Below are 24,381 nucleotides of genomic sequence, written 5' to 3'. Positions count from 1 at the left end.
TGGGAAGGGGAGGAGCAGAACAGACAGGCTTAGAGAGAGAGAGAGCAAGAGAGAGAGAGAGTGAGTGTGTGTGGAAGAAGAGAGAGAATGAGAAAAAGGAAGATGGGCGAGAGAGAGAGATACAGAGAGAGAGAGAGAGATTTGCTCAAACTCAGGAGCAAGGTAGGTTTTTTTTTCCCGTCCACACCATGAACCCCTGAGGGAGGGCTCAGCATGGTGGAAGCAGAAAGCGGCTATGCTTGGCACTCGACACACGTGGTCTCTGGATTTACTCCATACAAAAGGATTCTGTTGTTTTTGTTTCCTTGCTTTTCCTGAAGCAGCCTTCGCAAATAGAAATACAAGTAACTAGTGTGTGTGTGTGTGTGTGTGTGTGTGTGTGTGTGTGTGTGTGTGTGTGTGTGTGTGCGCATGCATGTGTGCATAAAGAAAAGCCATTCTGTTTATTAGCCTTTCCAGACACAAACCCTTAACAGAAAACAGTTCACTTTGCGTTTAGCTGAACACTGAAGCTCAGAGAGGCAAAGCAAAGCATTAGCTGGGAACCATGCAGCATGCATGCTGTTTCTGTGCGAGTCCTGTGCATGTGTGAGGTGCTGGTCAGTGTTACATCCTGACCAGTGGGCTTTTTCTACATCAAACCAACCACAACCTGCACAGAGGAGCAGCAGCAAAGACACAGGCAAGCACTGCACGCACTCAGACACACAATCATGTCTGCGTATACTCACTCCAGCTCCTTCATTTGGTTTTCCACTTTCAGGCAAAAAAGAATCTTGATTTTTGTTGAATTTAGCAAGTTCAACTCTGACTTTAAATATTGCCTTTTATAGCAAATGTAAGGGGAACATAAAAATGTAAATGCCTGCAAGCACTCTATCAAAACCTATATTTCATACATCTCTCATGAAACAAAGCAGACAGGCTATCCAAATTTAATTCTATCCCACAAGTGTCAAGAGTTAAGTATGCCAACACAACTCTGAACCCTGCTGTGACACCAGCATATCTAAAAACCCCATCAGTGCCTGTCCCAGAAAACCTTCACCAGGTAAACATCCACATAGCATCAGCACCCACTCACAGCTACTACCAGCCCACTACCACGTAAGACGTGTTATGATGATCCGCCAATCAAACAAAATCTAGTCTGACCAATAATGAATGGAGTGGTGTATGACAACAGATGGGCAAAACTGTCCCTATACAATATTACTTATAATATGCACCTAAGAGAAAGCAAAACAAATAAATATTCATCACACCATACCACTGATTAACTAAGAGGGCATGGAAGACTAACCCTGCGTCCCCAACAGTGTGGCCACTGCTTCTTGAATGCAAATCTTACAGGTTTGCTGTGAGTGCAGTTTTCATGCCATGCCCTGCTTTCAAAATGGGGAATTAAAGCATTAGGAACTGAGAGTATTTGGAGAAGTGCATAAATCTCGTGCTAAGCCTAAACTGATGTCAGCCTACGATGAGCAATCAGATCTCAGTTACTGGGGGGAGGGGAGGGATAATAAAAAAAGAGACTGAGGAAAAAAAAAACAAAAAACTAAAGGACATTAAAATTCCTCCAGCCAAGTTAAAAAGGAAACAGCATCAGTGTTCATTGGTTTTAATAAAGAAGGGTAAACTTCTGTTGCCATGTTTTTCCTGAGAACAGAAGGTGACTTCAGATGAAAAACATTCAGCTCATTGCAGAGGCCTGAACGTAGTAGCGATGTGGTTTACATATCCGCTCAGATATAAACATCAGCTCAGCGCGAAGAGTGCACTTTGGGCTTTTCTACTCTCTTTTGGCCATGGCTCCAAGGAGGAAACAAAAAGAGGGTGTTGCCCAAACAACCAAGGCTTCAGCCTGCACCGAACACCCAGAGCTGCATCACTGCAGTATGCCTAACCTGACAACCATTTAAAAACAATAATACAAGGAATAATGCTAGCTCTAAAAGAGAATACAATGACCCAAAATTACACCCAATATACACCCAACAACTTCAACAAGGCTAAAAACAAACTTCTGATTTTAACTTTGGACCAGACAGCCCATGAGGACCTGCCCATGAGGACCTGCCCTGTGAGAGACTCACCAGCTGAAACTCTCTGCGGCGGTCGTAAGCGTTCTGGATCCCGCTGTCGGCCCACAGTGCACAGATAGTAGGCAGGTAATGCAGGAACACCTTTGTCTCAATCAAGCCTTGCGCCACCTTGGCCGAGCGCGTGTCGAAGGCCATCATGGTCTCACCGTGGACCTGGTTAGACAGCTCACCCCATGGGATGTGTAGTTTCTCTCGTGCGTCCACCAGCACCCGGATACCTGGGAAGAAAGGTGGAAACCTCAGTGCTCATCACTGCTAATGGAGAAAACCTGGAGTTGTCACAGTTGCAGCAGCAGTAGCAGCAGCAGCAGGGCTCCCATCCCACCCCTGCCCACCAATCATAACATATTCTACTCTAGACTACAAAAATAAATTAGTTTGGTTAAACTATAGTTTCTGTTTCATGTTCCCAAAGAGGCACACCAGCAGAGTAGAGTGCAGAGCTATTGGCAGAAGCAACAAAATCTAAAGCAGCTCCTGACAAGAAAAACAGCCAGCCACACAAACCACCTGTCATCAAAACCTGTCGCTTCATCTCACCTATACAAGAAATGATGGCAGAGTAGTTGAGTGTTGTGTCTGAACACAGTGACAGCTGGCATGGCTGCAGGATCTCTGGTGACATAACTAAAACCAGAAAAGGTTGTGATTTGTGAAGAGGTTGGATGACTTCCCGATGGCCATTAGCGCTGTTGTAACTGAGCGCATGTGCTCAGGACGTCTGGTGCCGCTGTGCTCTGCCCTGTCTGTGTGTTCAGTCCCAGCACAGCAGGAAAGCTTCACTTTAAGCTACCAGCTCCACAGACTGTGGGTGTCACCATCAAACTCGAGACCAGTCAAACTGGTTTACACTGAGATGTGTGTGCATGCAAACATGCAAATGCGTGCGCACACACACACATGCAAAAACCATAGGTATAAGCCCATGAACAGCTTTTTACATTTCATATATACACTGTGAAAGACGTTTAATAAAGCAAAGTAATTTCATCCCAATCACATCATATTATTCAGTAACAATTGTGAATTATTCTTAATTGAAACTAAAATGGAAAGTTACATAGTTAGACAGAGTGAGGAATGAGATTCCAGGACAACTTGTGGGTTCCTGGAGTGCAAGGGGTTAAACGCCATCATCAAAGGAGGTCCCCACTGTGCTCACTGTTTCTATTACTGTAAGCCACCAAATCCCACTTGTTTGTTCTTTGTGAAGATGTACGATGCCTGTCGAATTCAGTTTACGCCAGCATGGCTGCTTTCAGTCTGCATCTCTAAACCTCAGTTTTTGTCCCCGAGTTCCCAGCTCCAGCCAGTCTGTGAATCACTCCTTTACTGTTAGGTGGCATTTTCTGTTTTCTGTGGTGAGATTTCTGCCGCCACATCTCTCCATACTACCAGCATTCACTTTCCTTGCACTGGTTCACTGTACCATGGATGTGCCGATCGAAACAAAAAAAAGTAAATGGAGCCACGGCAAACAGTAGTCACTGCTGCAGCAAGTCACTGACAGCCTGTGTGCCTGTACAAGTGATTCACTATCCTTTCTGAGCACACAGAAATCCTAGCAACCTCCAATATAGATGTGGTCCAAGCGCAAAGAGATGGCTCTTTCAAGAGTGTAGTTTGAGAAGGAATTTGTGCTCATCTTCACTACACGCTCTGGAGGGAAATGAGATCAGGCAAAGAGGTGTTTGAAGGTTAAACAGAAACAGAATAGACAGTGTGATTTGTTAAATAGATAAAGCACCTCACAGACATCATAACACGGCTGGATCGCAAAATCAGCATTTAATGGGTGTTAAGGTTACGGGGAAATGTAGATAAATCTATCAAACATGCCATAAGTCTGTTTATTATAAATTAGCTTGGGTGGGTTAGCAACACATCTACAGTTTATACAGTAGCAGTGTATTCTGAAAGCAATTCTGAGAAGCCAAAAGGATCATCAGCAATGGCATGCACTTCATTTCTAAGAAATTTCCTCCATCCTCTGTGTCACCATCATTTGCCACGTTTGTTATTCAAATTTGGAAATTGCATTCTCAATTTCTAACAATTTTTCATAACACCTTTACTAGCAGAGTTAATTAGTAAATTCCTTTGGATTAGGCTTTAAAGGGGAACTCCAGCAATTTTGCTAAATTTCTTCATAAGTCAATGGTTTAAATGTAAACAAAGACATTACAAGTATTTTGGTGTGAAATACCCTTCATGAACCTCTCCGTCCTGCTCGTGTTTTGTGTAGTTTGGGTAGGCATGGCCAAAACATTAATTTAAAAAAAGTCGCAAAACAGTGTCTTAGGCACCAAGCAACATATTCGTAACCATTTTGTGCAATAATGGAATACATCTTTGAGAGTCATTAAATGCTTTTCATGTCTGGTTCCTAGTACTATCATTGTCATCAATTCTGACTTGGTAGCTAAAGTTCTCTAGAAAGGTGCATTTCACACCAAAACTAATTACACTTGATGAATACATTTTGTAAAACCAGTGGAGTTCCCCATTTAAGATGAGAGAAAGATTAGACTACACAAATTCCAGATGGGAAATTTAGGCCTAAGGTTAGGGTAGTCATGTAAAAACCCATAAATATACAAGAGTCACCACATTTGATGAGAACTTACTGCATCAACACCGTCTGCCACAAATCAATAACTAGTTCATTGTAACTGAACATCACTGAAAGCAAAATAGCTTTCAGTGCATGAAATATTCATGGATTAAACTCAGCTCAGTGTTTGTTCTGGAGCCTCTGGGAGGCCAGCACTGAGGCCTGAAGTAATGGTTTCATTTCACTGTTTAATAATATAGAATCTCTCAGAGCCTGGGCGTTATGCCACCCTTGGACCACTCTTAATATGTGGGTGGTGAAAGTTCACAATGCAAAGCATACTAGTTAATGCATAAATACAAACAAAACTTAGGGCAATCACAGCCAAAGGGGGCTTGTATTGAAACCTAAAAGACTAGGTTTGCAGTACAGAAACCCATTATGCATCATGCACTAGCCCACACCGCTGCCAGAGTGCTGACAATTTGTTAGGCAGACTGACAGTCACTTCATATCAGTGATTCTTCAAAGCAAAATGGAACATTAATTACATGCAAGAGCAAAGAATGAATTTATCAGATACAAATGAGCCAAGGGTTCATAATTCTGTGAGACCAAACTGTGCAACTTCTGTATTACATCACTCAAAGAAACTCTTATTTAAACAATAGCAGGATACAGCATGCAGAGATCAGGGCTGCTATAAACAGGACCATGCCTGAGTTGGAAAACCTAACCAGACTATTGCTATGCACCACAGAGATTAAAGCATACTAACCCAACAGTTCACCTCAGTCTCTGCTTTTGATATTTAAAAACAAACAAACAAAAAAACTATAAGAGACCAAACTTAAGCTGCCGTTTAAATTCTGCTCGTAGAAACAATTATTTATTATGTAAATAAAAATTTTGGATGTAAAGGAATTTCAATATTATACCCAAGTCCAGCCACATTAATTTGGTGGAAAAATTCAAAGATGTGGATTAATGAAAAGTTCCATAAACATATTAAACCTATAGTTCAAACATCCCTCTCAATAATGAGACAACATTCCTCTAGCACAGTTCTTCAGAAAGTTACACATGCAATTTGGTGTCAGTAATCCAAATTAATGTGATCAAATCACTCGAGTCTAGTCAGTTATAATACACAACTTAAAAGAAAGGTATTTATACAGTCCTATAAAAGACTCTGTTTTGAAAAGTAACATCTGCAAAGTCCTGATTAAACATTTTCCGCCTTCTCATATTTGCTGGAACTGAACATTTAGTTGCCCAATATTGCTTTCTAAAGAGGAAGACTGGGCGGGGGGGGGGAGGGATCTCATCATCGAGAAGTTACAAAACAACAGATAGCAGACATCAATCAACACATCATTAGTTGTTCATTTACCTACATAACACTGCATGGTTCCCTCAATGGTTTAATAAAACAAATTTGAAGTAAGATTTGCAGTACACCTTTCCTGAACCCAATTTTTTGTTTATAGGCAGTTAAAACATTGCTGACCCAGCTTCAAAGAGCTGTTCAAAATGACTTCCTAGTTGAAAGAACCAACCCCATGCATTCCAATTTTCTGAAAAAGAAAATAATTTGACAATTTACTTAATTGCACCTCCTCTTTTTTGTTTAGTTTGCTTCCATGTTAAATGGCCACTAACTGATGGGTCAAAACCAGCTTCAACAGAGCAATGCAGTCTCACATTACCATGGCTCCTCAACACTTACTGCTTATGTATGATGCTAAGAGGCCACAAATTGACATGATGATCAACCATTACTGCACCAAATAGCACGGCCTTAGCGAGAGTTCAAAATGAGATGTCCCACTTTCTCTATATTCTTCTATCTTTGTGCTACAAGACCTTTCAGAAGGCGGTCACTGCCTAGGCAGCTGTCAGCGCTGATATTACTATCTGTGGACAAAAAACAAAACAAAAACAAACTTACAAAAAAAAACACATACAAGATGCAATCCCACATGGGATCAAAACCTGAAGGCAGTTGTTGATTTTCTCTTCCTTTGTAGGAAGACTACAATTTCTCCATCCTTCGTTAACACCTTGGGCTCAATGTCAAGGTGTTCCTTGCATCAAATGCTTTCTGATCCAATTGATGAATTTGGATATGAAGGTGACCCTGCGTCAGAGACCATGAGTCACAAAACATTGACAAGGCAGCTCCTCTGTCACTCATGCTGCATATGACTGACAATTGATTTCCATTTCAGTGATTTAACCTCCAGGCTCCAGCACCGACAATAAGGGGTGGAAATCCCCTGCTAAACATCAAGCATTTACTGGGGAGCCCCGTTATATAATACGCTTTTTACTAATTTCTCACATCCACTTTACAAGAATAGATCATCAACAAGCAAGCAGTCGCCTTAATATGTGCAGTTTCACAATAAAGGAAGGTATATGAACACTAAAAAACTTTATATTACCTAGAACGTTTACATTTATTTTATTCACAGAGGCAGCAACTCGCGAAAACGACTGTCGAGATGCTTATCGGAGGAGCGCGTGTCAAGTGAAATCAGTGAAACGATAGGAAATGTGGGCACGCCATCCCGTTTAGCGCGAGAGTCTCACCCCAGTATCCACCTAAAGCGGCTCCGCCCGGGGATCTTCTGCGACGCCACCCAATTTACCGAGTCCTAAATGATTCCTATACCAATGTGAAGGTGAAGTTAGCGGGCTGCCGAATGCATAAACGCTTTGTAAAATTAAAACAGTAATAAACAACAGAATAAAGCAAGGTGTGCGATCATTTACGCCACAAGCTAGCAGTAGTTAGTTTCTTTTAACGTGGCTAAAGAAACCCAAGTCACACACAAGTGGATGCGTCCGATTACTCGAGTTCAGGCGCTCAGCGCGCGGGGGTCTGTGGCACGCTCCTTTGTCATTATTGATGCAAAACCCGACAAACCAAGAAAAGCAGACAGTCTTTACATTTTCAGTTCAGTTCGCACTGTTCGCCCAGCTAACACACTTTCGATCTACATACATGTGTGTTGCACATTGTATCGATTGCTGGCTAATTGATCGCTGTGGTCGTTACACTGCCGCTCACGATGGCCGGCTGAATGGCACCAGTTTACAACCGCGCGCAGACTTCGCTTTACTGCTAGTTGTAAGACAAACGTCTTGTTTGTTACGTTCTCCGTGTAGCAAAGACGCGTGTTCATGTCAAAACACAGCAAATTTCAGACGGCTCTTTGTTCAAGACCACCGCGGAGGTCCACAATAACATGGGCGTTTCTGCCACTTCTGCATCAAGCAGAAGTGAATGCCTCCGCGCGACGTAGCACAACTTCAAGCTCGAGACACCAAAGTGGTGAGTTAGCACACCAGCTAGCCTAGCTTAGCTTAGCCAACATTACACACACTCAACTTTCGGACAGACAACAAACAAACTCGTGCGAGACGCCGGAAATCTGCGTATCAACCGAGTAAAACAGGGACTCCGACCTTTGATAACATTACTGTAAATAGTTGCTCTGAACTCTTCTTTCGCCCGCTGATCGAAGTCCTGGCCGTGTATGATGCGCATCTGTTTGAGGAAAGTGGACTTGCCGCTCTCTCCAGCGCCGAGCAAGAGTATTTTTACTAACCGTTTTACATAATTCTTATCCTTGGAAATACATTTATCTATCTCCTTGGATTTCCTTAGCTGCTCCGCTTCGCCGCTGTTGAGTAAACATTTCGGAAAACAAACGGACAGAAAGGACCGGGACGGCAGGAAGTCCGCCATCTTTGAAACAACTTCATCGATACGGTGAGGGAGGGTAAGCGCGCGCGACACGCGACCTCCCGGCGGGCGGGGCGCGAGCGCGTGCACGAGTCCTCGTGCGGTTCTGTGCATGTTAGGAGGGTCCTAGCTAGTGAATACTGACATATATATCCAGGAGTCCAGGAGTGTGTCATACGTCTCGTCTGAGTTTGTAGACTATTGTCCTTTTGCACTGTTCTGCAGAGTTAAATTCCTGTGTACTGTGCATATGGCGAGTCATTTTTTTTAGACATTAGACGCATGGTGCTTACATTAATATATCATCATATTTCAGCATTTATCATTGATCGAGACACACACAAACATACAATGAGTAAGGCAGGACAGGTAGATAATAAACTGAAATAAAATGTGCAGTGTATGCTATTCTCTTAAATTAACACATCTATATGCTAAAATATCTGTTAGAATTATTATACGCATTGCATGTCTTGTTTTTCAGTCATGACTTTATTCTAATATTATGTTTGACTACAAAAAGTCTATTCAACCTACAATACGCTACATAACCCTATCGTACTGTAGCTCAAATTTATGAAATTATAAACAAAGCAGTTTATGAGTTTAGTTGCGCGTGCCAGTATTTCAGTACTTCCACGGCTACGTTAATACTAAAACACATTAATCAGACGAGATAAACTATGGTAAGCGCGCGCGGTCGCCGCCTGTAGGGCGTGGCGGTTAGTCTTCCTCGCGTGGAATGACAGGTTGCTGAGACAAAGCTTCGCTGAGATTGGTGGACAAATTAGCTCTGTTTTTTCCTTCAGGGTCTCCTCCAGTCGGTGCGCATGGTAAAGGGCTTGTAGCATGTGTGGAATACATTTGTTCATTCTTGGACATTTATGAAAAGTTTCTTCAAAGGCTATTGATTGCTTTTGGCAGTTCATTTTGAAAAGACTGTAAAGATGACGATAAAACTAATCAGGGACCATGGACAGCATTATCGACCTCGAATGGCCTGTCTGAAGAAGGTGCGTCTTATTGTCTATTACCTTTTCCGTTGTCTAAATGTAATATTGATTTTTCTCAAATCAAAATACGTCTTTTTGACCTCATGCACATGCTACTTACCCTTTTTTTCTATTAACATTTATTTGTAGGTTATTTATTATTGTTTGCAACAATGACTCGTGACAAATGAATAATTGCGGGTTTTATTTTCTTTAAAAACATTTCCCCCATTTATTTGTTTATTGGAATTATTTTTCCTTTGAGCTTATTAAATGCCATATATCCCGATTCGCCTGCATAAAGAAACTAAGAGGAATGTAGGTTCTGAACTATACTATAGGCACTGAACTATAGGTTTAGTGCTCCCTCTGGTTTATACTTGTTTATGGGTAAAAGTGATATAGGTGTGAATGAGTTTTGTATTTAAGGAGTGAGATGATTTTGTGAATGTGGTACCAAAAAAATAGTAGGATTGGAGAGGCCAGATCTTAGATTTTTTGAATATACTGTTATCTTTAACCACCCATTGCTTTAGGGATACTGGACTGTGATGAGACAAGCATACAGAAACAGTATGATGTTTATTGTATGCTGTTTTAGTTACTGAGCTGAAAATGCATTATAGTTATTCTCTTTAGGTAGAGGCCTTGGTCATAGAGATGCAGGACCCAAAGTCTGGCGTGAAGTCGTTTGAACAGAAACGGAATGCCACCTCAATTCCACATGTGATTGCTGGTAAGTTAACACCCTGATATAATGTCATCATCAGAAAGGCTGAACTTGAACACACACCAGAGGTTCCAGTGACATTTCCTCCACTCTGCTTTTTTACATTTATTTTTGAATATTTGCCAACACATGGAACACATTTGAACCTGTTATAACTACTCCAGGAAAATGCCTGCATGCTGTATGTGCATTTTTATATGTATTTAACTACTGTGTTCTCAGAGTGTAGTTGTTTGACTCAATGGTTGTGATGCAAACCCGCCTGTGTTAGCGACATGCTGCAGCGCTGAACTTAACATGACCTGTGTGCTGATCTGTACTGCTGGTTAATCCTTCCTAAAAATGTGGTGGATCCTTGCTCGGGGGAATCCTTCGTTTTGTATTGCTGTAGAGTAATCCACTAATCCAGGCTGCTAGATGTTTCCATTGAGTGCGGCGAGATGTTTAAAGTTACAAAATAAAAAGATGTGTTGTTCTTACGCAAATAGAACAGTCACAAGGCATCCATATGCTTTTTTCCCCTCAAGAATTGATGCAGTTATTTATTTCTGTTGTGTGATGGCTGACATTGAAAGTGCTGTGAATGGCCCTGTTACAGGTCAGGACATCACTGCATGGATTACCAGTCATATGACGGTGGACGCTCAAGGTAGCCTTTTTCACTACGGTGCTCGAATGCTGCTTTTATTTCTTGCCATTCCCTTCACTGGTCTTTCTCTTCACTGGTCTTTCTCTACACTGGTCTTTCTAGAGGCTCAGGCTCTTGGCACCATGCTGGTGGCATATGGGTTTATCTACCCACTGCAAGACCCCAAAACGCTCATCCTCAGGCCAGACGGCAGTCTCTATCGCTGTCAGGTGACCGTTTACGGCACCTATGGGGGGAAACTGTCATGTTGTCACACACATGGTTGCACTCTGTAGTAACTCTGTAGCTTTTCACTCCTGATAGACTCCTTACTTCTGGCCGGCTCAGAAGTGGAAGGCACAGGACACCGATTATGGTATTCACTCATCATTATTAGATTATATTAGATGATAAGCATATTAGATGATAAGCATGAGAAAGAAGCATAAGAAACAAACTCATACCTTTTTGGAAAACAAACACATTGTAATTCTCTCTGACCTTTGCTATTTAGAAAGTGAATTTTATGTCTTTTTTCTCACTAAAGCAATTTACCTGGCAAAGAGGAACATTCGGAAGAAGGGGATTCTGGATCAGTATGAGCAGGTGCCGCTTCACCTCAGTTCCGGCAGCATTTTCAATGTCACATTCTGTGATAACAGCTGTGTTATACCGACACCATGAACAGGAACGCTACAGAAAGCTTCACAAATGGCTCAACCACAAATGGGACTTCATTGTGAACCAAGCCAAAGAACAGACCAGGTCAGCCATCGCTGGAATTGCTGGAATTGTTCTAAAGTGCTCATCATTATTCTTCTCTCCACCTCATGTCTCCAGGATATGAAACTTCATGTCCTGATCAAGGCACAGATAATAAAGGCACTTCATAATCCTGCTTTTAGGAAGCAGATCCAGCCTAGTTGTAGACTCCAGTTGTAGGATTATCAACAGAGTGCTAATTCTTCGGACTCAGGTCATCCATAATCTGTGTCCTGCAGGATTAAGAATCAGACTAGTTGGGATCTGTTTTTGCTGTGCTCTCTGTTTGCAGGGCAGGGAAGGCAAGGATGAAGTCAGACCGTGTGGTGTTCAGTTATCAGGAGAGGGCCTACTGGATTGTGCACCGACCTCCTGTGAGCAGGAGCTGATACTACTGAACATGACTTTTATAGTGTAAATAACAAAAAAGGTGAAGTTGGTTGGATACATCGAATGTCAGGGTGATGGGTGGCTCTTGCACAGCTGCAACAAAACTATATGAAGCGTGTTTATACGTTGATGATTGATGGCCCAGTACATTTTACGTACTGGTTGCTGGTCACACATGGTGATCACAGCTTTGGTACCTCATTTGATGCAGCCACTACAGGAAGAAAAGACATTTACCCTCAGTGAACTTGTCATAACCGTGTAATGTAACATGATGCGATAGCACTATTAGTATTATCACAACGTAAAATACATTTTTCATCATGTGTAGTATTACAGTTTAAAAGCAAAGTCTACTTTCACAAAGCTCTGTTAAGTCATGGAAATAAAGTTTTATGTTATGGTTTTATGTTAGACTTTTATATGACTAAAAAGAACAGAACCGTTGTAATTACTGTCTTTAACGATGTCACAGCCTCAAACTCACAGTGCCATGGACTATGGAGTGGATCGTCTCATTGATCCTAACGCAGAAGAGGTGAAAGGTGAGGGTGCATGCAGTTTGTTTGAAGCCTGAACAGCAAACACCAGTGTATTAGCAACAGAAGCCACCAGTGTCAGACTGTTCTGTTTCCCCCCCATCTCCGTGAGATCCAATGGTACCAACCAAACCCTTATAGTGTGTGTTTATGCCTTCAACATTGATATGCAGCCTGTCTTTGCCTGAACCACGTCTAAGGGGGGTGGGGGTGGGGGTGTTTGGCAGCAGTAAGGCAATGTGGGCAAGATCACCTCTATCTTATTTATACGGCCTGCCTGCATGCTGTGTCCCCTTAGCCATGGGTCTTGGTCTTAGTGCAGGGGTGACTGCAGGCAGCCCTTCTCAATCTCCTTACTCCCGTGTAAGAGGATTCCTGCCCCAGTTACCCCTCAGTCACACGTGGCATGTGGCTTGGTGCTTTCAGGGGTGGAGTGGGAGTTTGATAGCAACGGAGCCACCGGTCCTGTTCTGCTTCCGTACCAAACTTCCTGTTGCTAACTTCTTCTCGTGTTAGCAACAAAAGACTAATAGACTGTAAAAGACTTTGATTTCTTTTTTTCCAGACAACCTCTGGTTTTCTTGGAGCCGTCAGTACATGCAAAAGTGTATTAGCACAAGCTGAGTGATTCATGTGTATAGAAGTTTAAGAAGTGTATAGAAGGATTTTCTGGGGGCTGACAGGCCAAACTCCAGATCCAGACAAGGGCTTGACTCATTTACCTCCTGATATAGAGAACAATGATTACTCTGATTGGGTGAAAGGGTGCATATTTTAGTCAGGAAACACAGATTTTCACTGATTTGGTGTGTATGACTAGTGACATTAATTTTTTCCAGGTTAGTGTCAGTGTGTGTGTGTGTGTGTGTGTGTGTGTGTGTGTGTGTGTATGTGTGTGTGGATTGGTCAGACAGATTTTCACCTTGTTTGTTTGTGCGTGTGTGTGTGTGTGTGTGGATTAGACAGACTGATTATCACCATGTTAGCGTGCATGTGTGTGTGTGTGTGTGGAATAGACAGACTGATTATCACAATGTTAGCATGTGTGTGTGTGTGTGGAATAGACAGACTGATTATCACCATGTTAGCATGTGTGTGTGTGTGTGGATTAGACAGACTGATTATCACCATGTTAGCGTGCGTGTGTGTGTGTGTGTGTGGAATAGACAGACTGATTATCACAATGTTAGCATGTGTGTGTGTGTGTGGATTAGACAGACTGATTATCACCATGTTAGCATGTGTGTGCGTGTGTGTGTGTGTGTGTGGAATAGACAGATTGATTATCACAATGTTAGCATGTGTGTGTGTGTGTGTGGATTAGACAGACTGATTATCACCATGTTAGCATGTGTGTGTGTGTGTGGATTAGACAGACTGATTATCACAATGTTAGCATGTGTGTGTGTGTGTGTGGATTAGACAGACTGATTATCACCATGTTAGCATGTGTGTGTGTGTGTGTGGATTAGACAGACTGATTATCACAATGTTAGCATGTGTGTGTGTGTGTGGATTAGACAGACTGATTATCACCATGTTAGCATGTGTGTGTGTGTGTGGATTAGACAGACTGATTATCACCATGTTAGCATGTGTGTGTGTGTGTGGATTAGACAGACTGATTATCACAATGTTAGCATGTGTGTGTGTGTGTGGATTAGACAGACTGATTATCACCATGTTAGCATGTGTGTGTGTGTGTGGATTAGACAGACTGATTATCACCATGTTAGCATGTGTGTGTGTGTGTGGATTAGACAGACTGATTATCACCATGTTAGCGTGCGTGTGTGTGTGTGTGTGGATTAGACAGACTGATTATCACAATGTTAGCATGTGTGTGTGTGTGTGGATTAGACAGACTGATTATCACCATGTTAGCATGCGTGTGTGTGTGTGTGTGTGGATTAGACAGACTGATTATCACCATGTTAGCATGTGTGTGTGTGTGTGGATTAGACAGACTGATTATCACCATGTTAGCATGTGTGTGTGTGTGTGGATTAGACAGACTGATTATCACCATGTTAGCATGTGTGTGTGTGTGTGTGGATTAGACAGACTGATTATCACCATGTTAGCATGTGTGTGTGTGTGTGGATTAGACAGACTGATTATCACCATGTTAGCATGTGTGTGTGTGTGTGTGGATTAGACAGACTGATTATCACCATGTTAGCATGTGTGTGTGTGTGTGGATTAGACAGACTGATTATCACCATGTTAGCATGTGTGTGTGTGTGTGGATTAGACAGACTGATTATCACCATGTTAGCATGCGTGTGTGTGTGTGGATTAGACAGACTGATTATCACCATGTTAGCATGCGTGTGTGTGTGTGGATTAGACAGACTGATTATCACCATGTTAGCGTGCGTGTGTGTGTGTGGATTAGACAGACTGATTATCACCATGTTAGCGTGCGTGTGTGTGTGTGGATTAGACAGACTGATTATCACCATGTTAGCATGTGTGTGTGTGTGTGTGTGTGGATTAGACAGACTGATTATCACCATGTTAGCATGTGTGTGTGTGTGGATTAGACAGACTGATTATCACCATGTTAGCATGTGTGTGTGTGTGGATTAGACAGACTGATTATCACCATGTTAGCATGTGTGTGTATGTGTGTGGATTAGACAGACTGATTATCACCATGTTAGCATGTGTGTGTGTGTGTGTGGATTAGACAGACTGATTATCACCATGTTAGCGTGCGTGTGTGTGTGGATTAGACAGACTGATTATCACCATGTTAGCATGTGTGTGTGTGTGTGGATTAGACAGACTGATTATCACCATGTTAGCATGTGTGTGTGTGTGTGGATTAGACAGACTGATTATCACCATGTTAGCATGTGTGTGTGTGTGTGGATTAGACAGACTGATTATCACCATGTTAGCATGTGTGTGTGTGTGTGGATTAGACAGACTGATTATCACCATGTTAGCATGTGTGTGTGTGTGTGTGTGTGTGTGTGGAATAGACAGACTGATTATCACCATGTTAGCATGTGTGTGTGTGTGTGTGGATTAGACAGACTGATTATCACCATGTTAGCGTGTGTGTGTGTGTGTGTGTGTGGATTAGACAGACTGATTATCACCATGTTAGCGTGTGTGTATGTGTGTGGATTAGACAGACTGATTATCACCATGTTAGCATGTGTGTGTGTGTGTGGATTAGACAGACTGATTATCACCATGTTAGCATGTGTGTGTGTGTGTGGATTAGACAGACTGATTATCACCATGTTAGCATGTGTGTGTGTGTGTGGATTAGACAGACTGATTATCACCATGTTAGCATGTGTGTGTGTGTGTGGATTAGACAGACTGATTATCACCATGTTAGCATGTGTGTGTGTGTGTGGATTAGACAGACTGATTATCACCATGTTAGCATGTGTGTGTGTGTATTAGACAGACTGATTATCACCATGTTAGCATGTGTGTGTGTGTGTGGATTAGACAGACTGATTATCACCATGTTAGCATGTGTGTGTGTGTGTGGATTAGACAGACTGATTATCACCATGTTAGCATGTGTGTGTGTGTGTGTGTGTGTGTGTGGAATAGACAGACTGATTATCACCATGTTAGCATGTGTGTGTGTGTGTGTGGATTAGACAGACTGATTATCACCATGTTAGCGTGTGTGTGTGTGTGTGTGGATTAGACAGACTGATTATCACCATGTTAGCGTGTGTGTATGTGTGTGGATTAGACAGACTGATTATCACCATGTTAGCATGTGTGTGTGTGTGTGGATTAGACAGACTGATTATCACCATGTTAGCATGTGTGTGTGTGTGTGGATTAGACAGACTGATTATCACCATGTTAGCATGTGTGTGTGTGTGTGGATTAGACAGACTGATTATCACCATGTTAGCATGTGTGTGTGTGTGTGGATTAGACAGACTGATTATCACCATGTTAGCATGTGTGTGTGTGTGTGGATTAGACAGACTGATTATCACCATGTTAGCATGTGTGTGTGTGTATTAGACAGACTGATTATCACCATGTTAGCATGTGTGTGTGTGTGTGGATTAGACAGACTGATTATCACCATGTTAGCATGTGTGTGTGTGTGTGGATTAGACAGACTGATTATCACCATGTTAGCATGTGTGTGTGTGTGTGGATTAGACAGACTGATTATCATCATGTTAGCATGTGTGTGTGGATTAGACAGACTGATTATCACCATGTTAGCATGTGTGTGTGTGTGTGGATTAGACAGACTGATTATCACCATGTCAGCATGTGTGTGTGGATTAGACAGACTGATTATCACCATGTTAGCATGCGTGTGTGTGTGTGGATTAGACAGACTGATTATCACCATGTTAGCATGTGTGTGTGTGTGTGGATTAGACAGACTGATTATCACCATGTTAGCATGTGTGTGTGTGTGTGGATTAGACAGACTGATTATCATCATGTTAGCATGTGTGTGTGTGTGTGGATTAGACAGACTGATTATCACCATGTTAGCATGTGTGTGTGTGTGTGGATTAGACAGACTGATTATCACCATGTCAGCATGTGTGTGTGGATTAGACAGACTGATTATCACCATGTTAGCATGCGTGTGTGTGTGTGGATTAGACAGACTGATTATCACCATGTTAGCATGTGTGTGTGTGTGTGGATTAGACAGACTGATTATCACCATGTTAGCATGTGTGTGTGTGTGTGGATTAGACAGACTGATTATCACCATGTTAGCATGTGTGTGTGTGTGTGTGGATTAGACAGACTGATTATCACCATGTTAGCGTGCGTGTGTGTGTGGATTAGACAGACTGATTATCACCATGTTAGCATGTGTGTGTGTGTGTGGATTAGACAGACTGATTATCACCATGTTAGCATGTGTGTGTGTGTGTGTGGATTAGACAGACTGATTATCACCATGTTAGCGTGCGTGTGTGTGTGGATTAGACAGACTGATTATCACCATGTTAGCATGTGTGTGTGTGTGTGTGGATTAGACAGACTGATTATCACCATGTTAGCATGTGTGTGTGTGTGTGGATTAGACAGACTGATTATCACCATGTTAGCATGTGTGTGTGTGTGTGGATTAGACAGACTGATTATCACCATGTTAGCATGTGTGTGTGTGTGTGGATTAGACAGACTGATTATCACCATGTTAGCATGTGTGTGTGTGTGTGTGTGTGTGTGGATTAGACAGACTGATTATCACCATGTTAGCGTGTGTGTGTGTGTGTGTGGATTAGACAGACTGATTATCACCATGTTAGCATGTGTGTGTGTGTGTGGATTAGACAGACTGATTATCACCATGTTAGCATGTGTGTGTGTGTGTGGATTAGACAGACTGATTATCACCATGTTAGCATGTGTGTGTGTGTGTGTGGATTAGACAGACTGATTATCACCATGTTAGCATGTGTGTGTGTGTGTGTGGATTAGACAGACTGATTATCACCATGTTAGCATGTGTGTGTGTGTGTGGATTAGACAGACTGATTATCACCATGTTAGCATGTGTGTGTGTGTGTGGATTAGACAGACTGATTATCACCATGTTAGCATGTGTGTGTGTGTGTGTGGATTAGACAGACTGATTATCACCATGTTAGCGTGCGTGTGTGTGTGTGGATTAGACAGACTGATTATCACCATGTTAGCATGTGTGTGTGTGTGTGTGGATTAGACAGACTGATTATCACCATGTTAGCATGTGTGTGTGGATTAGACAGACTGATTATCACCATGTTAGCATGTGTGTGTGTGTGTGGATTAGACAGACTGATTATCACCATGTTAGCATGTGTGTGTGTGTGTGGATTAGACAGACTGATTATCACCATGTTAGCATGTGTGTGTGTGTGTGTGGATTAGACAGACTGATTATCACCATGTTAGCATGTGTGTGTGTGGATTAGACAGACTGATTATCACCATGTTAGCATGTGTGTGTGTGTGTGTGTGTGTGTGGATTAGACAGACTGATTATCACCATGTTAGCATGTGTGTGTGTGTGTGGATTAGACAGACTGATTATCACCATGTTAGCATGTGTGTGTGTGTGTGGATTAGACAGACTGATTATCACCATGTTAGCATGTGTGTGTGTGTGTGGATTAGACAGACTGATTATCACCATGTTAGCATGTGTGTGTGTGTGTGTGTGTGGATTAGACAGACTGATTATCACCATGTTAGCATGTGTGTGTGTGTGTGTGTGGATTAGACAGACTGATTATCACCATGTTAGCATGTGTGTGTGTGTGTGGATTAGACAGACTGATTATCACCATGTTAGCATGTGTGTGTGTGTGTGGATTAGACAGACTGATTATCACCATGTTAGCATGTGTGTGTGTGGATTAGATAGACTGATTATCACCATTTTAGCATGTGTGTGTGTGTGGATTAGACAGACTGATTATCACAATGTTAGCATGTGTGTGTGTGGATTAGACAGACTGATTATCACCATGTTAGCATGTGTGTGTGTGTGTGTGGATTAGACAGACTGATTATCACCATGTTAGCATGTGTGTGTGTGTGGATTAGACAGACTGATTATCACCATGTTAGCATGTGTGTGTGTGGATTAGACAGACTGATTATCACCATGTTAGCATGTGTGTGTGTGTGTGGATTAGACAGACTGATTATCACCATGTTAGCATGTGTGTGTGTGGATTAGACAGACTGATTATCACCATTTTAGCATGTGTGTGTGTGTGTGTGGATTAGACAGACTGATTATCACAATGTTAGCATGTGTGTGTGTGGATTAGACAGACTGATTATCACAATGTTAGCATGTGTGTGTGTGGATTAGACAGACTGATTATCACCATGTTAGCATGTGTGTGTGTGTGTGTGGATTAGACAGACTGATTATCACAATGTTAGCATGTGTGTGTGTGGATTAGACAGACTGATTATCACAATGTTAGCATGTGTGTGTGTGGATTAGACAGACTGATTATCACCATGTTAGCATGTGTGTGTGTGTGTGTGGATTAGACAGACTGATTATCACAATGTTAGCATGTGTGTGTGTGGATTAGACAGACTGATTATCACAATGTTAGCATGTGTGTGTGTGGATTAGACAGACTGATTATCACCATGTTAGCATGTGTGTGTGTGGATTAGACAGACTGATTATCACCATGTTAGCATGTGTGTGTGTGTGGATTAGACAGACTGATTATCACCATGTTAGCGTGTGTAAACTGGTTTCCATAAATTCATTTTTTCCCTTTTCTTTTGTCTTCAGGCAGATGTTTTTAGTCTACGTGGGTTTTCAAGATGAAGACTTGCTTATATACCCGGGAACACTAGAGGCGCCCTAACCAGTAGACCCTCACTAGCTACCAGTAGACCCTCACTAGCTACCAGTTGACCCTCACTAGCTACCAGTAGACCCTCATTGGCTAGCAGTAGACCCTCACTAGCTACCAGTAGACCCTCACTAGCTACTCATGCAGATAGAACGTGAAACCAAAGTAGCTGTTTTCTTATTTATTTATTTATTTATTTTGGATTCATTAGCTTTGTGAAATGTACCTGCTGATAGCTTCAGGTATACTGAATATCTTATTACTTTATTAAATATTAACATTAACAAGTGTCCCACTGTGGAAAGAATGTTTCTAGATAACATACATTTACTATTTGGCAAGGTGCTAGTTGTTCACATTATGGACTGTGGTTTTAAGCTTCCCACATGTTCCACCCTCCTATTGGCTGTATGGCCTCCTGCTTGTTTAGGTTTGTGATGTGTGGACTGGTAAATTGTTTGCTTGGACTTGTTTAGAAAAACTGCTCTTTTTTTTTTCTTCTCCGAAACATGTGTGCCCTTAACAAATGTTAATGCTCTTTTTTAGGAAAAGAACTCTTATTACTACAGAAGAATTGTAAGTGGAATCTCTAAGCATGTGTTGAATAAAGTCTTGGATGGTTTTGCTCACACTAACCTGGAGAACTACACTGACTGGTCTTTCCTCCCTTAGATCATCTTCAGGCAGCAAGCAATCATGAGGTCAAAGGTCAAATCCACCGTGTCCCTTGGAGCGTAAGTCCAACACAAAACGCAACAGAAATGTTTCACCATGCGTAGTCTGGCCCCAGTAATGAGCAGACAGACAGCACGGTGCCACGGTTACCCCGAGTAAATTCTGAGCGTGGTAAATGTGCACGTGTAACGTAGTAATGATGTGTCTCACCTTCTGATTTTAACACAACACGTTCCCATCCAATCCCAATCTAAATCAGCCTGAGGTTACTGTAGGTCCTGTGGACTGTTGTCAGAGCGTACACGCTTATTTGGTGTCGTGTTCCAAGTGTATTGCTTATTGTTCTTCTTTCTTGCTCTTCCAGCCTTGTGAAGCACACGATGACCTATCAGAGCCATGACCCCTTTCTCACCCCCTGTCTCCCTAGTAACCCCTGGCAGACGGACGATGATACATACTGGGCCCTGAACATGCCAGAGTGAGATGTTCCTGACACAGGGGTCATGCCTCTGCCTGACAGCTCATTTTTCATGTCCTGATATTTTCAAAAATAGCTTGAAGATTGGGGGTTTCTCAGTTCTCCAACAATTTAGCCAGACAAGTCAGTTGATGAGCAGTTTTTGTAGTGGAGTGGTTCAGTTTCATCATGACAACTGAACAACACAGAACAGCAGGGCACAGGAATCAGATGCGAAACATTAACGTTGAGATTGGCATCGAGGCTGTTTGGGGAATGCCAGCCTGAACCAATGAAGTGGAGCAGGCTGAAATCTCAGGACATGTGACATGGTGTTCTGTAGTCCAGTGTTTCCAAACCCAGTCCTCAGGGCCCACCGGACGGTCCATGTTTTTTCTTTAACACAGATCCCAGTTTGCCTGTCCCAGGTACTCAGTGTTCTGAATGGTTTGGGTCATGCGCGTTAGGAGCTGGGAAAAAAACCCGGATTGGCTGGCAGGCGCCGGGGACTGTGCTGGGAAATGCTGCGCTGTGGAGTTCCCGACGGTGTAGGCTGCACCGCTGGACTGTAGGCACTGATGGTTTTGTGCCTGTGTTTTCTACAGTGTTGACCTTCCCACTAAGATGACAGTGGAGCGCTGGTCCTACGGCTTTTACGAGCTACTTAGAGACCCGCGCGGCCGCGCCGACTTCAGACTCTTCCTGAAGAAGGAATTCAGCGGTTTGTGATTCTTTCTGCTGAGTGTTAATGCAGGGGAGGTGAGGAGCAGCTTTTAGAGGAGAGGTGGGCCACGGATGCGCTCCTGTGTGTGTGTGTGTGTGTGTGTGTGTGTGTGTGTGTTTGCAGGTGAAAACCTGGCTTTCTGGGAGGCAGCAGAGGAGCTGAAATGGGGAGCAGCATCAGCCATATCTGAAAAGGCAGAGACTATTTTTAAGTGAGGCTTGTGTTTGAGTTAAATGGCTAAACATACATGTAGCACTCCGTCACCGGGTCTCTGTCCAGCAATGAGAAACAGCCCCATTCACTTTGATCTAGTTAATGTTGCTACTGTCTGTTTTTGTTGTTCTTTAAATGGTAACAATAAAGTTTGTTATATATTTCCATTTCCATAATCTATTAAAAATCTAGAATTAAATGAGCAAAGATGCTGACCTTTACAGCACAGTGCTGCACGGATCTGATGATTAAGTAGTTTTTACAGATATTTGACCCTTAGCCTTGTATTTGACCCTTAGTCTCTATATTGTATAGATAGATATGTGATATATATGACCCTCTGATTATGCTGAACTAGTGGACATCAGTTACATTGTACAACAGTCTGCATCATTTTAAAATATGATACAACTTAATGCCTTTGATGAAAATGTTCTACATCGTAGTTTTTAACTATGGGATAGCTATACAGTGAGAGAGTGCAAACATAAAAAGGATGGCTGGATATTACTGGTGCAGGACTAACAAGTGCCGGCGAGCAGCCCCTGAAGTGTGGGTCGCTGTGTGTGCGCAGGACATTCTTAGCCCCCGGAGCACCGTGCTGGATCAACATTGACGGCAGGACGATGGGGCTGACGGTGAAGGGACTACAGCATCCGCACCGCCACGTACTGGATGCTGCTCAGAACCACATCTTCATGCTGATGAAGAAGGTTTGGATGTGTCAGAACAGACACGTGCGCAGCTCTGACACCCTGCTTTCACACAGTACATGTACGATCGCTTAATGTTCAGTCATTTCTGCATGACGATTACAGGATACTTTTTATCGGTATCTCAAGTCACCCGTTTATAAGGATATACAGAAAAAGGCAATCTCACCTGCACCACACAACTTCACGTAAGTGTTTTGAATATATGTATATATGTCTGTGTGTGTGTGCATTTATGTATGTATGTTAAATTTCTATTAATGCAAATGCATAAACCACATAGGAACTATGCTTTCAGCTAAAGAAATAGTTTGTTTTATTGAAAGAATCAGCTTCATCACATTATATAAAATATATCTGAGTTTAACTAAAATATATATGAGTTTCTGAAATCCCATGGAAGAGCTGAGTGTGATCGGTATCTCTCCGTTTGTGGAGGCACGTGTGCTCTTCTTACTAGCACGTGTCTGTTAAGTCTCTAGTGTCTCTGATGAATTAAGGAAAGCAGCTTTAATCAGCCACTCAGCCTATCGAAATCCTGACCTCCCATATGCAGTGGCGAGGACAGACTGTATAGACTAGTGGAGTAACCACACAGCACAGGGACAGGTGGAGTAACCACACAGCACAGGGACAGGTGGAGTAAGCACACAGCACAGACAGGTGGAGTAACCACACAGCACAGGGACAGGTGGAGTAACCACACAGCACAGAGACAGGTGGAGTAACCACACAGCACAGAGACAGGTGGAGTAACCACACAGCACAGAGACAGGTGGAGTAACCACACAGCACAGGGACAGGTGGAGTAACCACACAGCACAGGGACAGGTGGAGTAACCACACAGCTCAGAGACAGGTGGAGTAACCACACAAGCCTGGGCCTCTCCCAGTTTCTCCCCTGTACAGAAGTTGTAGGAACACTTGCAAAACAAATCAAACTACTCTGTAGCCCTGTATCTGCCACCACAGTGACGCTCAGCTGGAACAGAACGCTCGCAACCGCAAGCCTGGGCTCTACCCCTCCGTTACCTGGCAACGGCAGCAGAAGGAGAAGGTTAGGACCACCACCCTCATCGACATCAAGAAGCTGATGGCCAACAAATTGGACCGCCAGTGACAGGGGTGGAAGTGCAGAGGTCCACGCGGGGGTCTTGTTGGAGACGCTCAGATATCTACCGCGTGTTTATCCGAATGTTTATGTAGCGAAAACTGTTTGAGATTGTCATGTAAACCATGTGTAAACAGTATAAACATAACTGAGCTGATTTAGTCCCAGTTCTGCAGTGTTTGTCATGTCTTAGAATGGCATACTATATATACACAGTCATAAGGGAGAATTATATTGATTATATGTCAAGTACACTGTGCATTTTAAAATGGATGTTGTTTATTTAATTCATGTGATGCATACATTAGTTTGTGTTTATGGGTACATTCAACCACTAAATGTACAATGTATTTAGTGTGTCCTGGGTAGGTTGCAGATGGTAATAGCATTTTTTACTTTTACTATAATTACTATAATTATTATAAAGCATTACTGCAGTATTACTATAATTATTATAAAGCATTACTGTAGTATTGCTATATAATTTAGTGTTACTGTAGTATTACTATATTATTATAAAGCATTACTGTAGTATTACTATATAATTATTATAAAGCATTACTATATAATTATTAGCATTAACTGTAGTATTACTATATAATTATTAGCATTACTGTAGTATTACTATATAATTATTATAAAGCATTATTGTAGTATTACTATATAATAAAGCATTGCTCTATAAACG

General features: G+C 42.3%; 2 protein-coding genes across 16 annotated transcripts in view; one reads left to right on the top strand and one right to left on the bottom strand.

The window, feature by feature from the left end:
• Nucleotides 1–8,416, bottom strand: part of gna13b (guanine nucleotide binding protein (G protein), alpha 13b) — a 20,397-nt gene extending 11,981 nt beyond the window's left edge. For 2 of the 3 annotated variants that reach the window (XM_027014689.3, XM_081711464.1), the window contains exons 1-2: nt 8,134–8,416; nt 2,097–2,323 (exon numbers count right to left, since the gene is read on the bottom strand). In XM_027014689.3, coding sequence (XP_026870490.2) covers nt 2,097–2,323; nt 8,134–8,416 — 510 coding nt within the window. Of the gene's footprint in view, nt 1–2,096; nt 2,324–2,645; nt 6,504–8,133 lie in introns of those variants that run through there. The other variant, XM_081711465.1, reaches the window with a different exon arrangement.
• rgs9a (regulator of G protein signaling 9a) lies at nt 6,583–24,377 on the top strand. 13 transcript variants are annotated; one of them, XM_035520117.2, is made up of 19 exons: nt 8,315–8,440; nt 9,223–9,246; nt 9,338–9,426; nt 10,045–10,141; nt 10,734–10,784; nt 10,887–10,993; nt 11,088–11,139; nt 11,311–11,369; nt 11,452–11,528; nt 11,818–11,899; nt 12,391–12,453; nt 20,347–20,376; nt 20,473–20,534; nt 20,840–20,953; nt 21,538–21,653; nt 21,780–21,867; nt 22,444–22,582; nt 22,688–22,770; nt 23,555–24,376. In XM_035520117.2, exons 3-19 carry the CDS (start codon nt 9,361–9,363, stop codon nt 23,700–23,702), a joined length of 1,434 nt encoding a protein of 477 aa, XP_035376010.1. In that variant the 5' UTR covers nt 8,315–8,440; nt 9,223–9,246; nt 9,338–9,360; the 3' UTR covers nt 23,703–24,376. The 13 variants fall into 13 exon arrangements, with proteins under 13 accessions (XP_026870491.2, XP_081567586.1, XP_081567584.1 ...); XM_027014690.3 differs by lacking the exons at nt 8,315–8,440; nt 9,223–9,246 and adding an exon at nt 6,583–7,999; XM_081711457.1 differs by lacking the exons at nt 8,315–8,440; nt 9,223–9,246 and adding an exon at nt 7,872–7,999 and having other exon boundaries at nt 10,711–10,784; nt 23,555–24,377.
• Nucleotides 24,378–24,381: the final 4 nt, after the last annotated feature.

The sequence above is a fragment of the Electrophorus electricus genome, chromosome 3, assembly GCF_041902795.1.
Source record: "Electrophorus electricus isolate QZ-2024a chromosome 3, ASM4190279v1, whole genome shotgun sequence".
NCBI classification, from domain to species: Eukaryota; Metazoa; Chordata; class Actinopteri; order Gymnotiformes; family Gymnotidae; genus Electrophorus; species Electrophorus electricus.
The sequence above is the reverse complement of the archived record's forward strand: the minus strand, read 5'-3'. Positions and strand labels throughout refer to the sequence as shown.

Bases quoted from the DNA above. Each gene is read 5' to 3' on its own strand.
- rgs9a (XM_027014690.3), top strand. From the start codon at position 7,849: ATGTCAAAACACAGCAAATTTCAGACGGCTCTTTGTTCAAGACCACCG. The intron at 12,454-20,346 runs GTGAAAGGTGAG...GCTCTTTTTTAG, and splicing joins TTGATCCTAACGCAGAAGAG to GAAAAGAACTCTTATTACTA. The intron at 21,654-21,779 runs GTTTGTGATTCT...GTGTGTTTGCAG, and splicing joins CCTGAAGAAGGAATTCAGCG to GTGAAAACCTGGCTTTCTGG.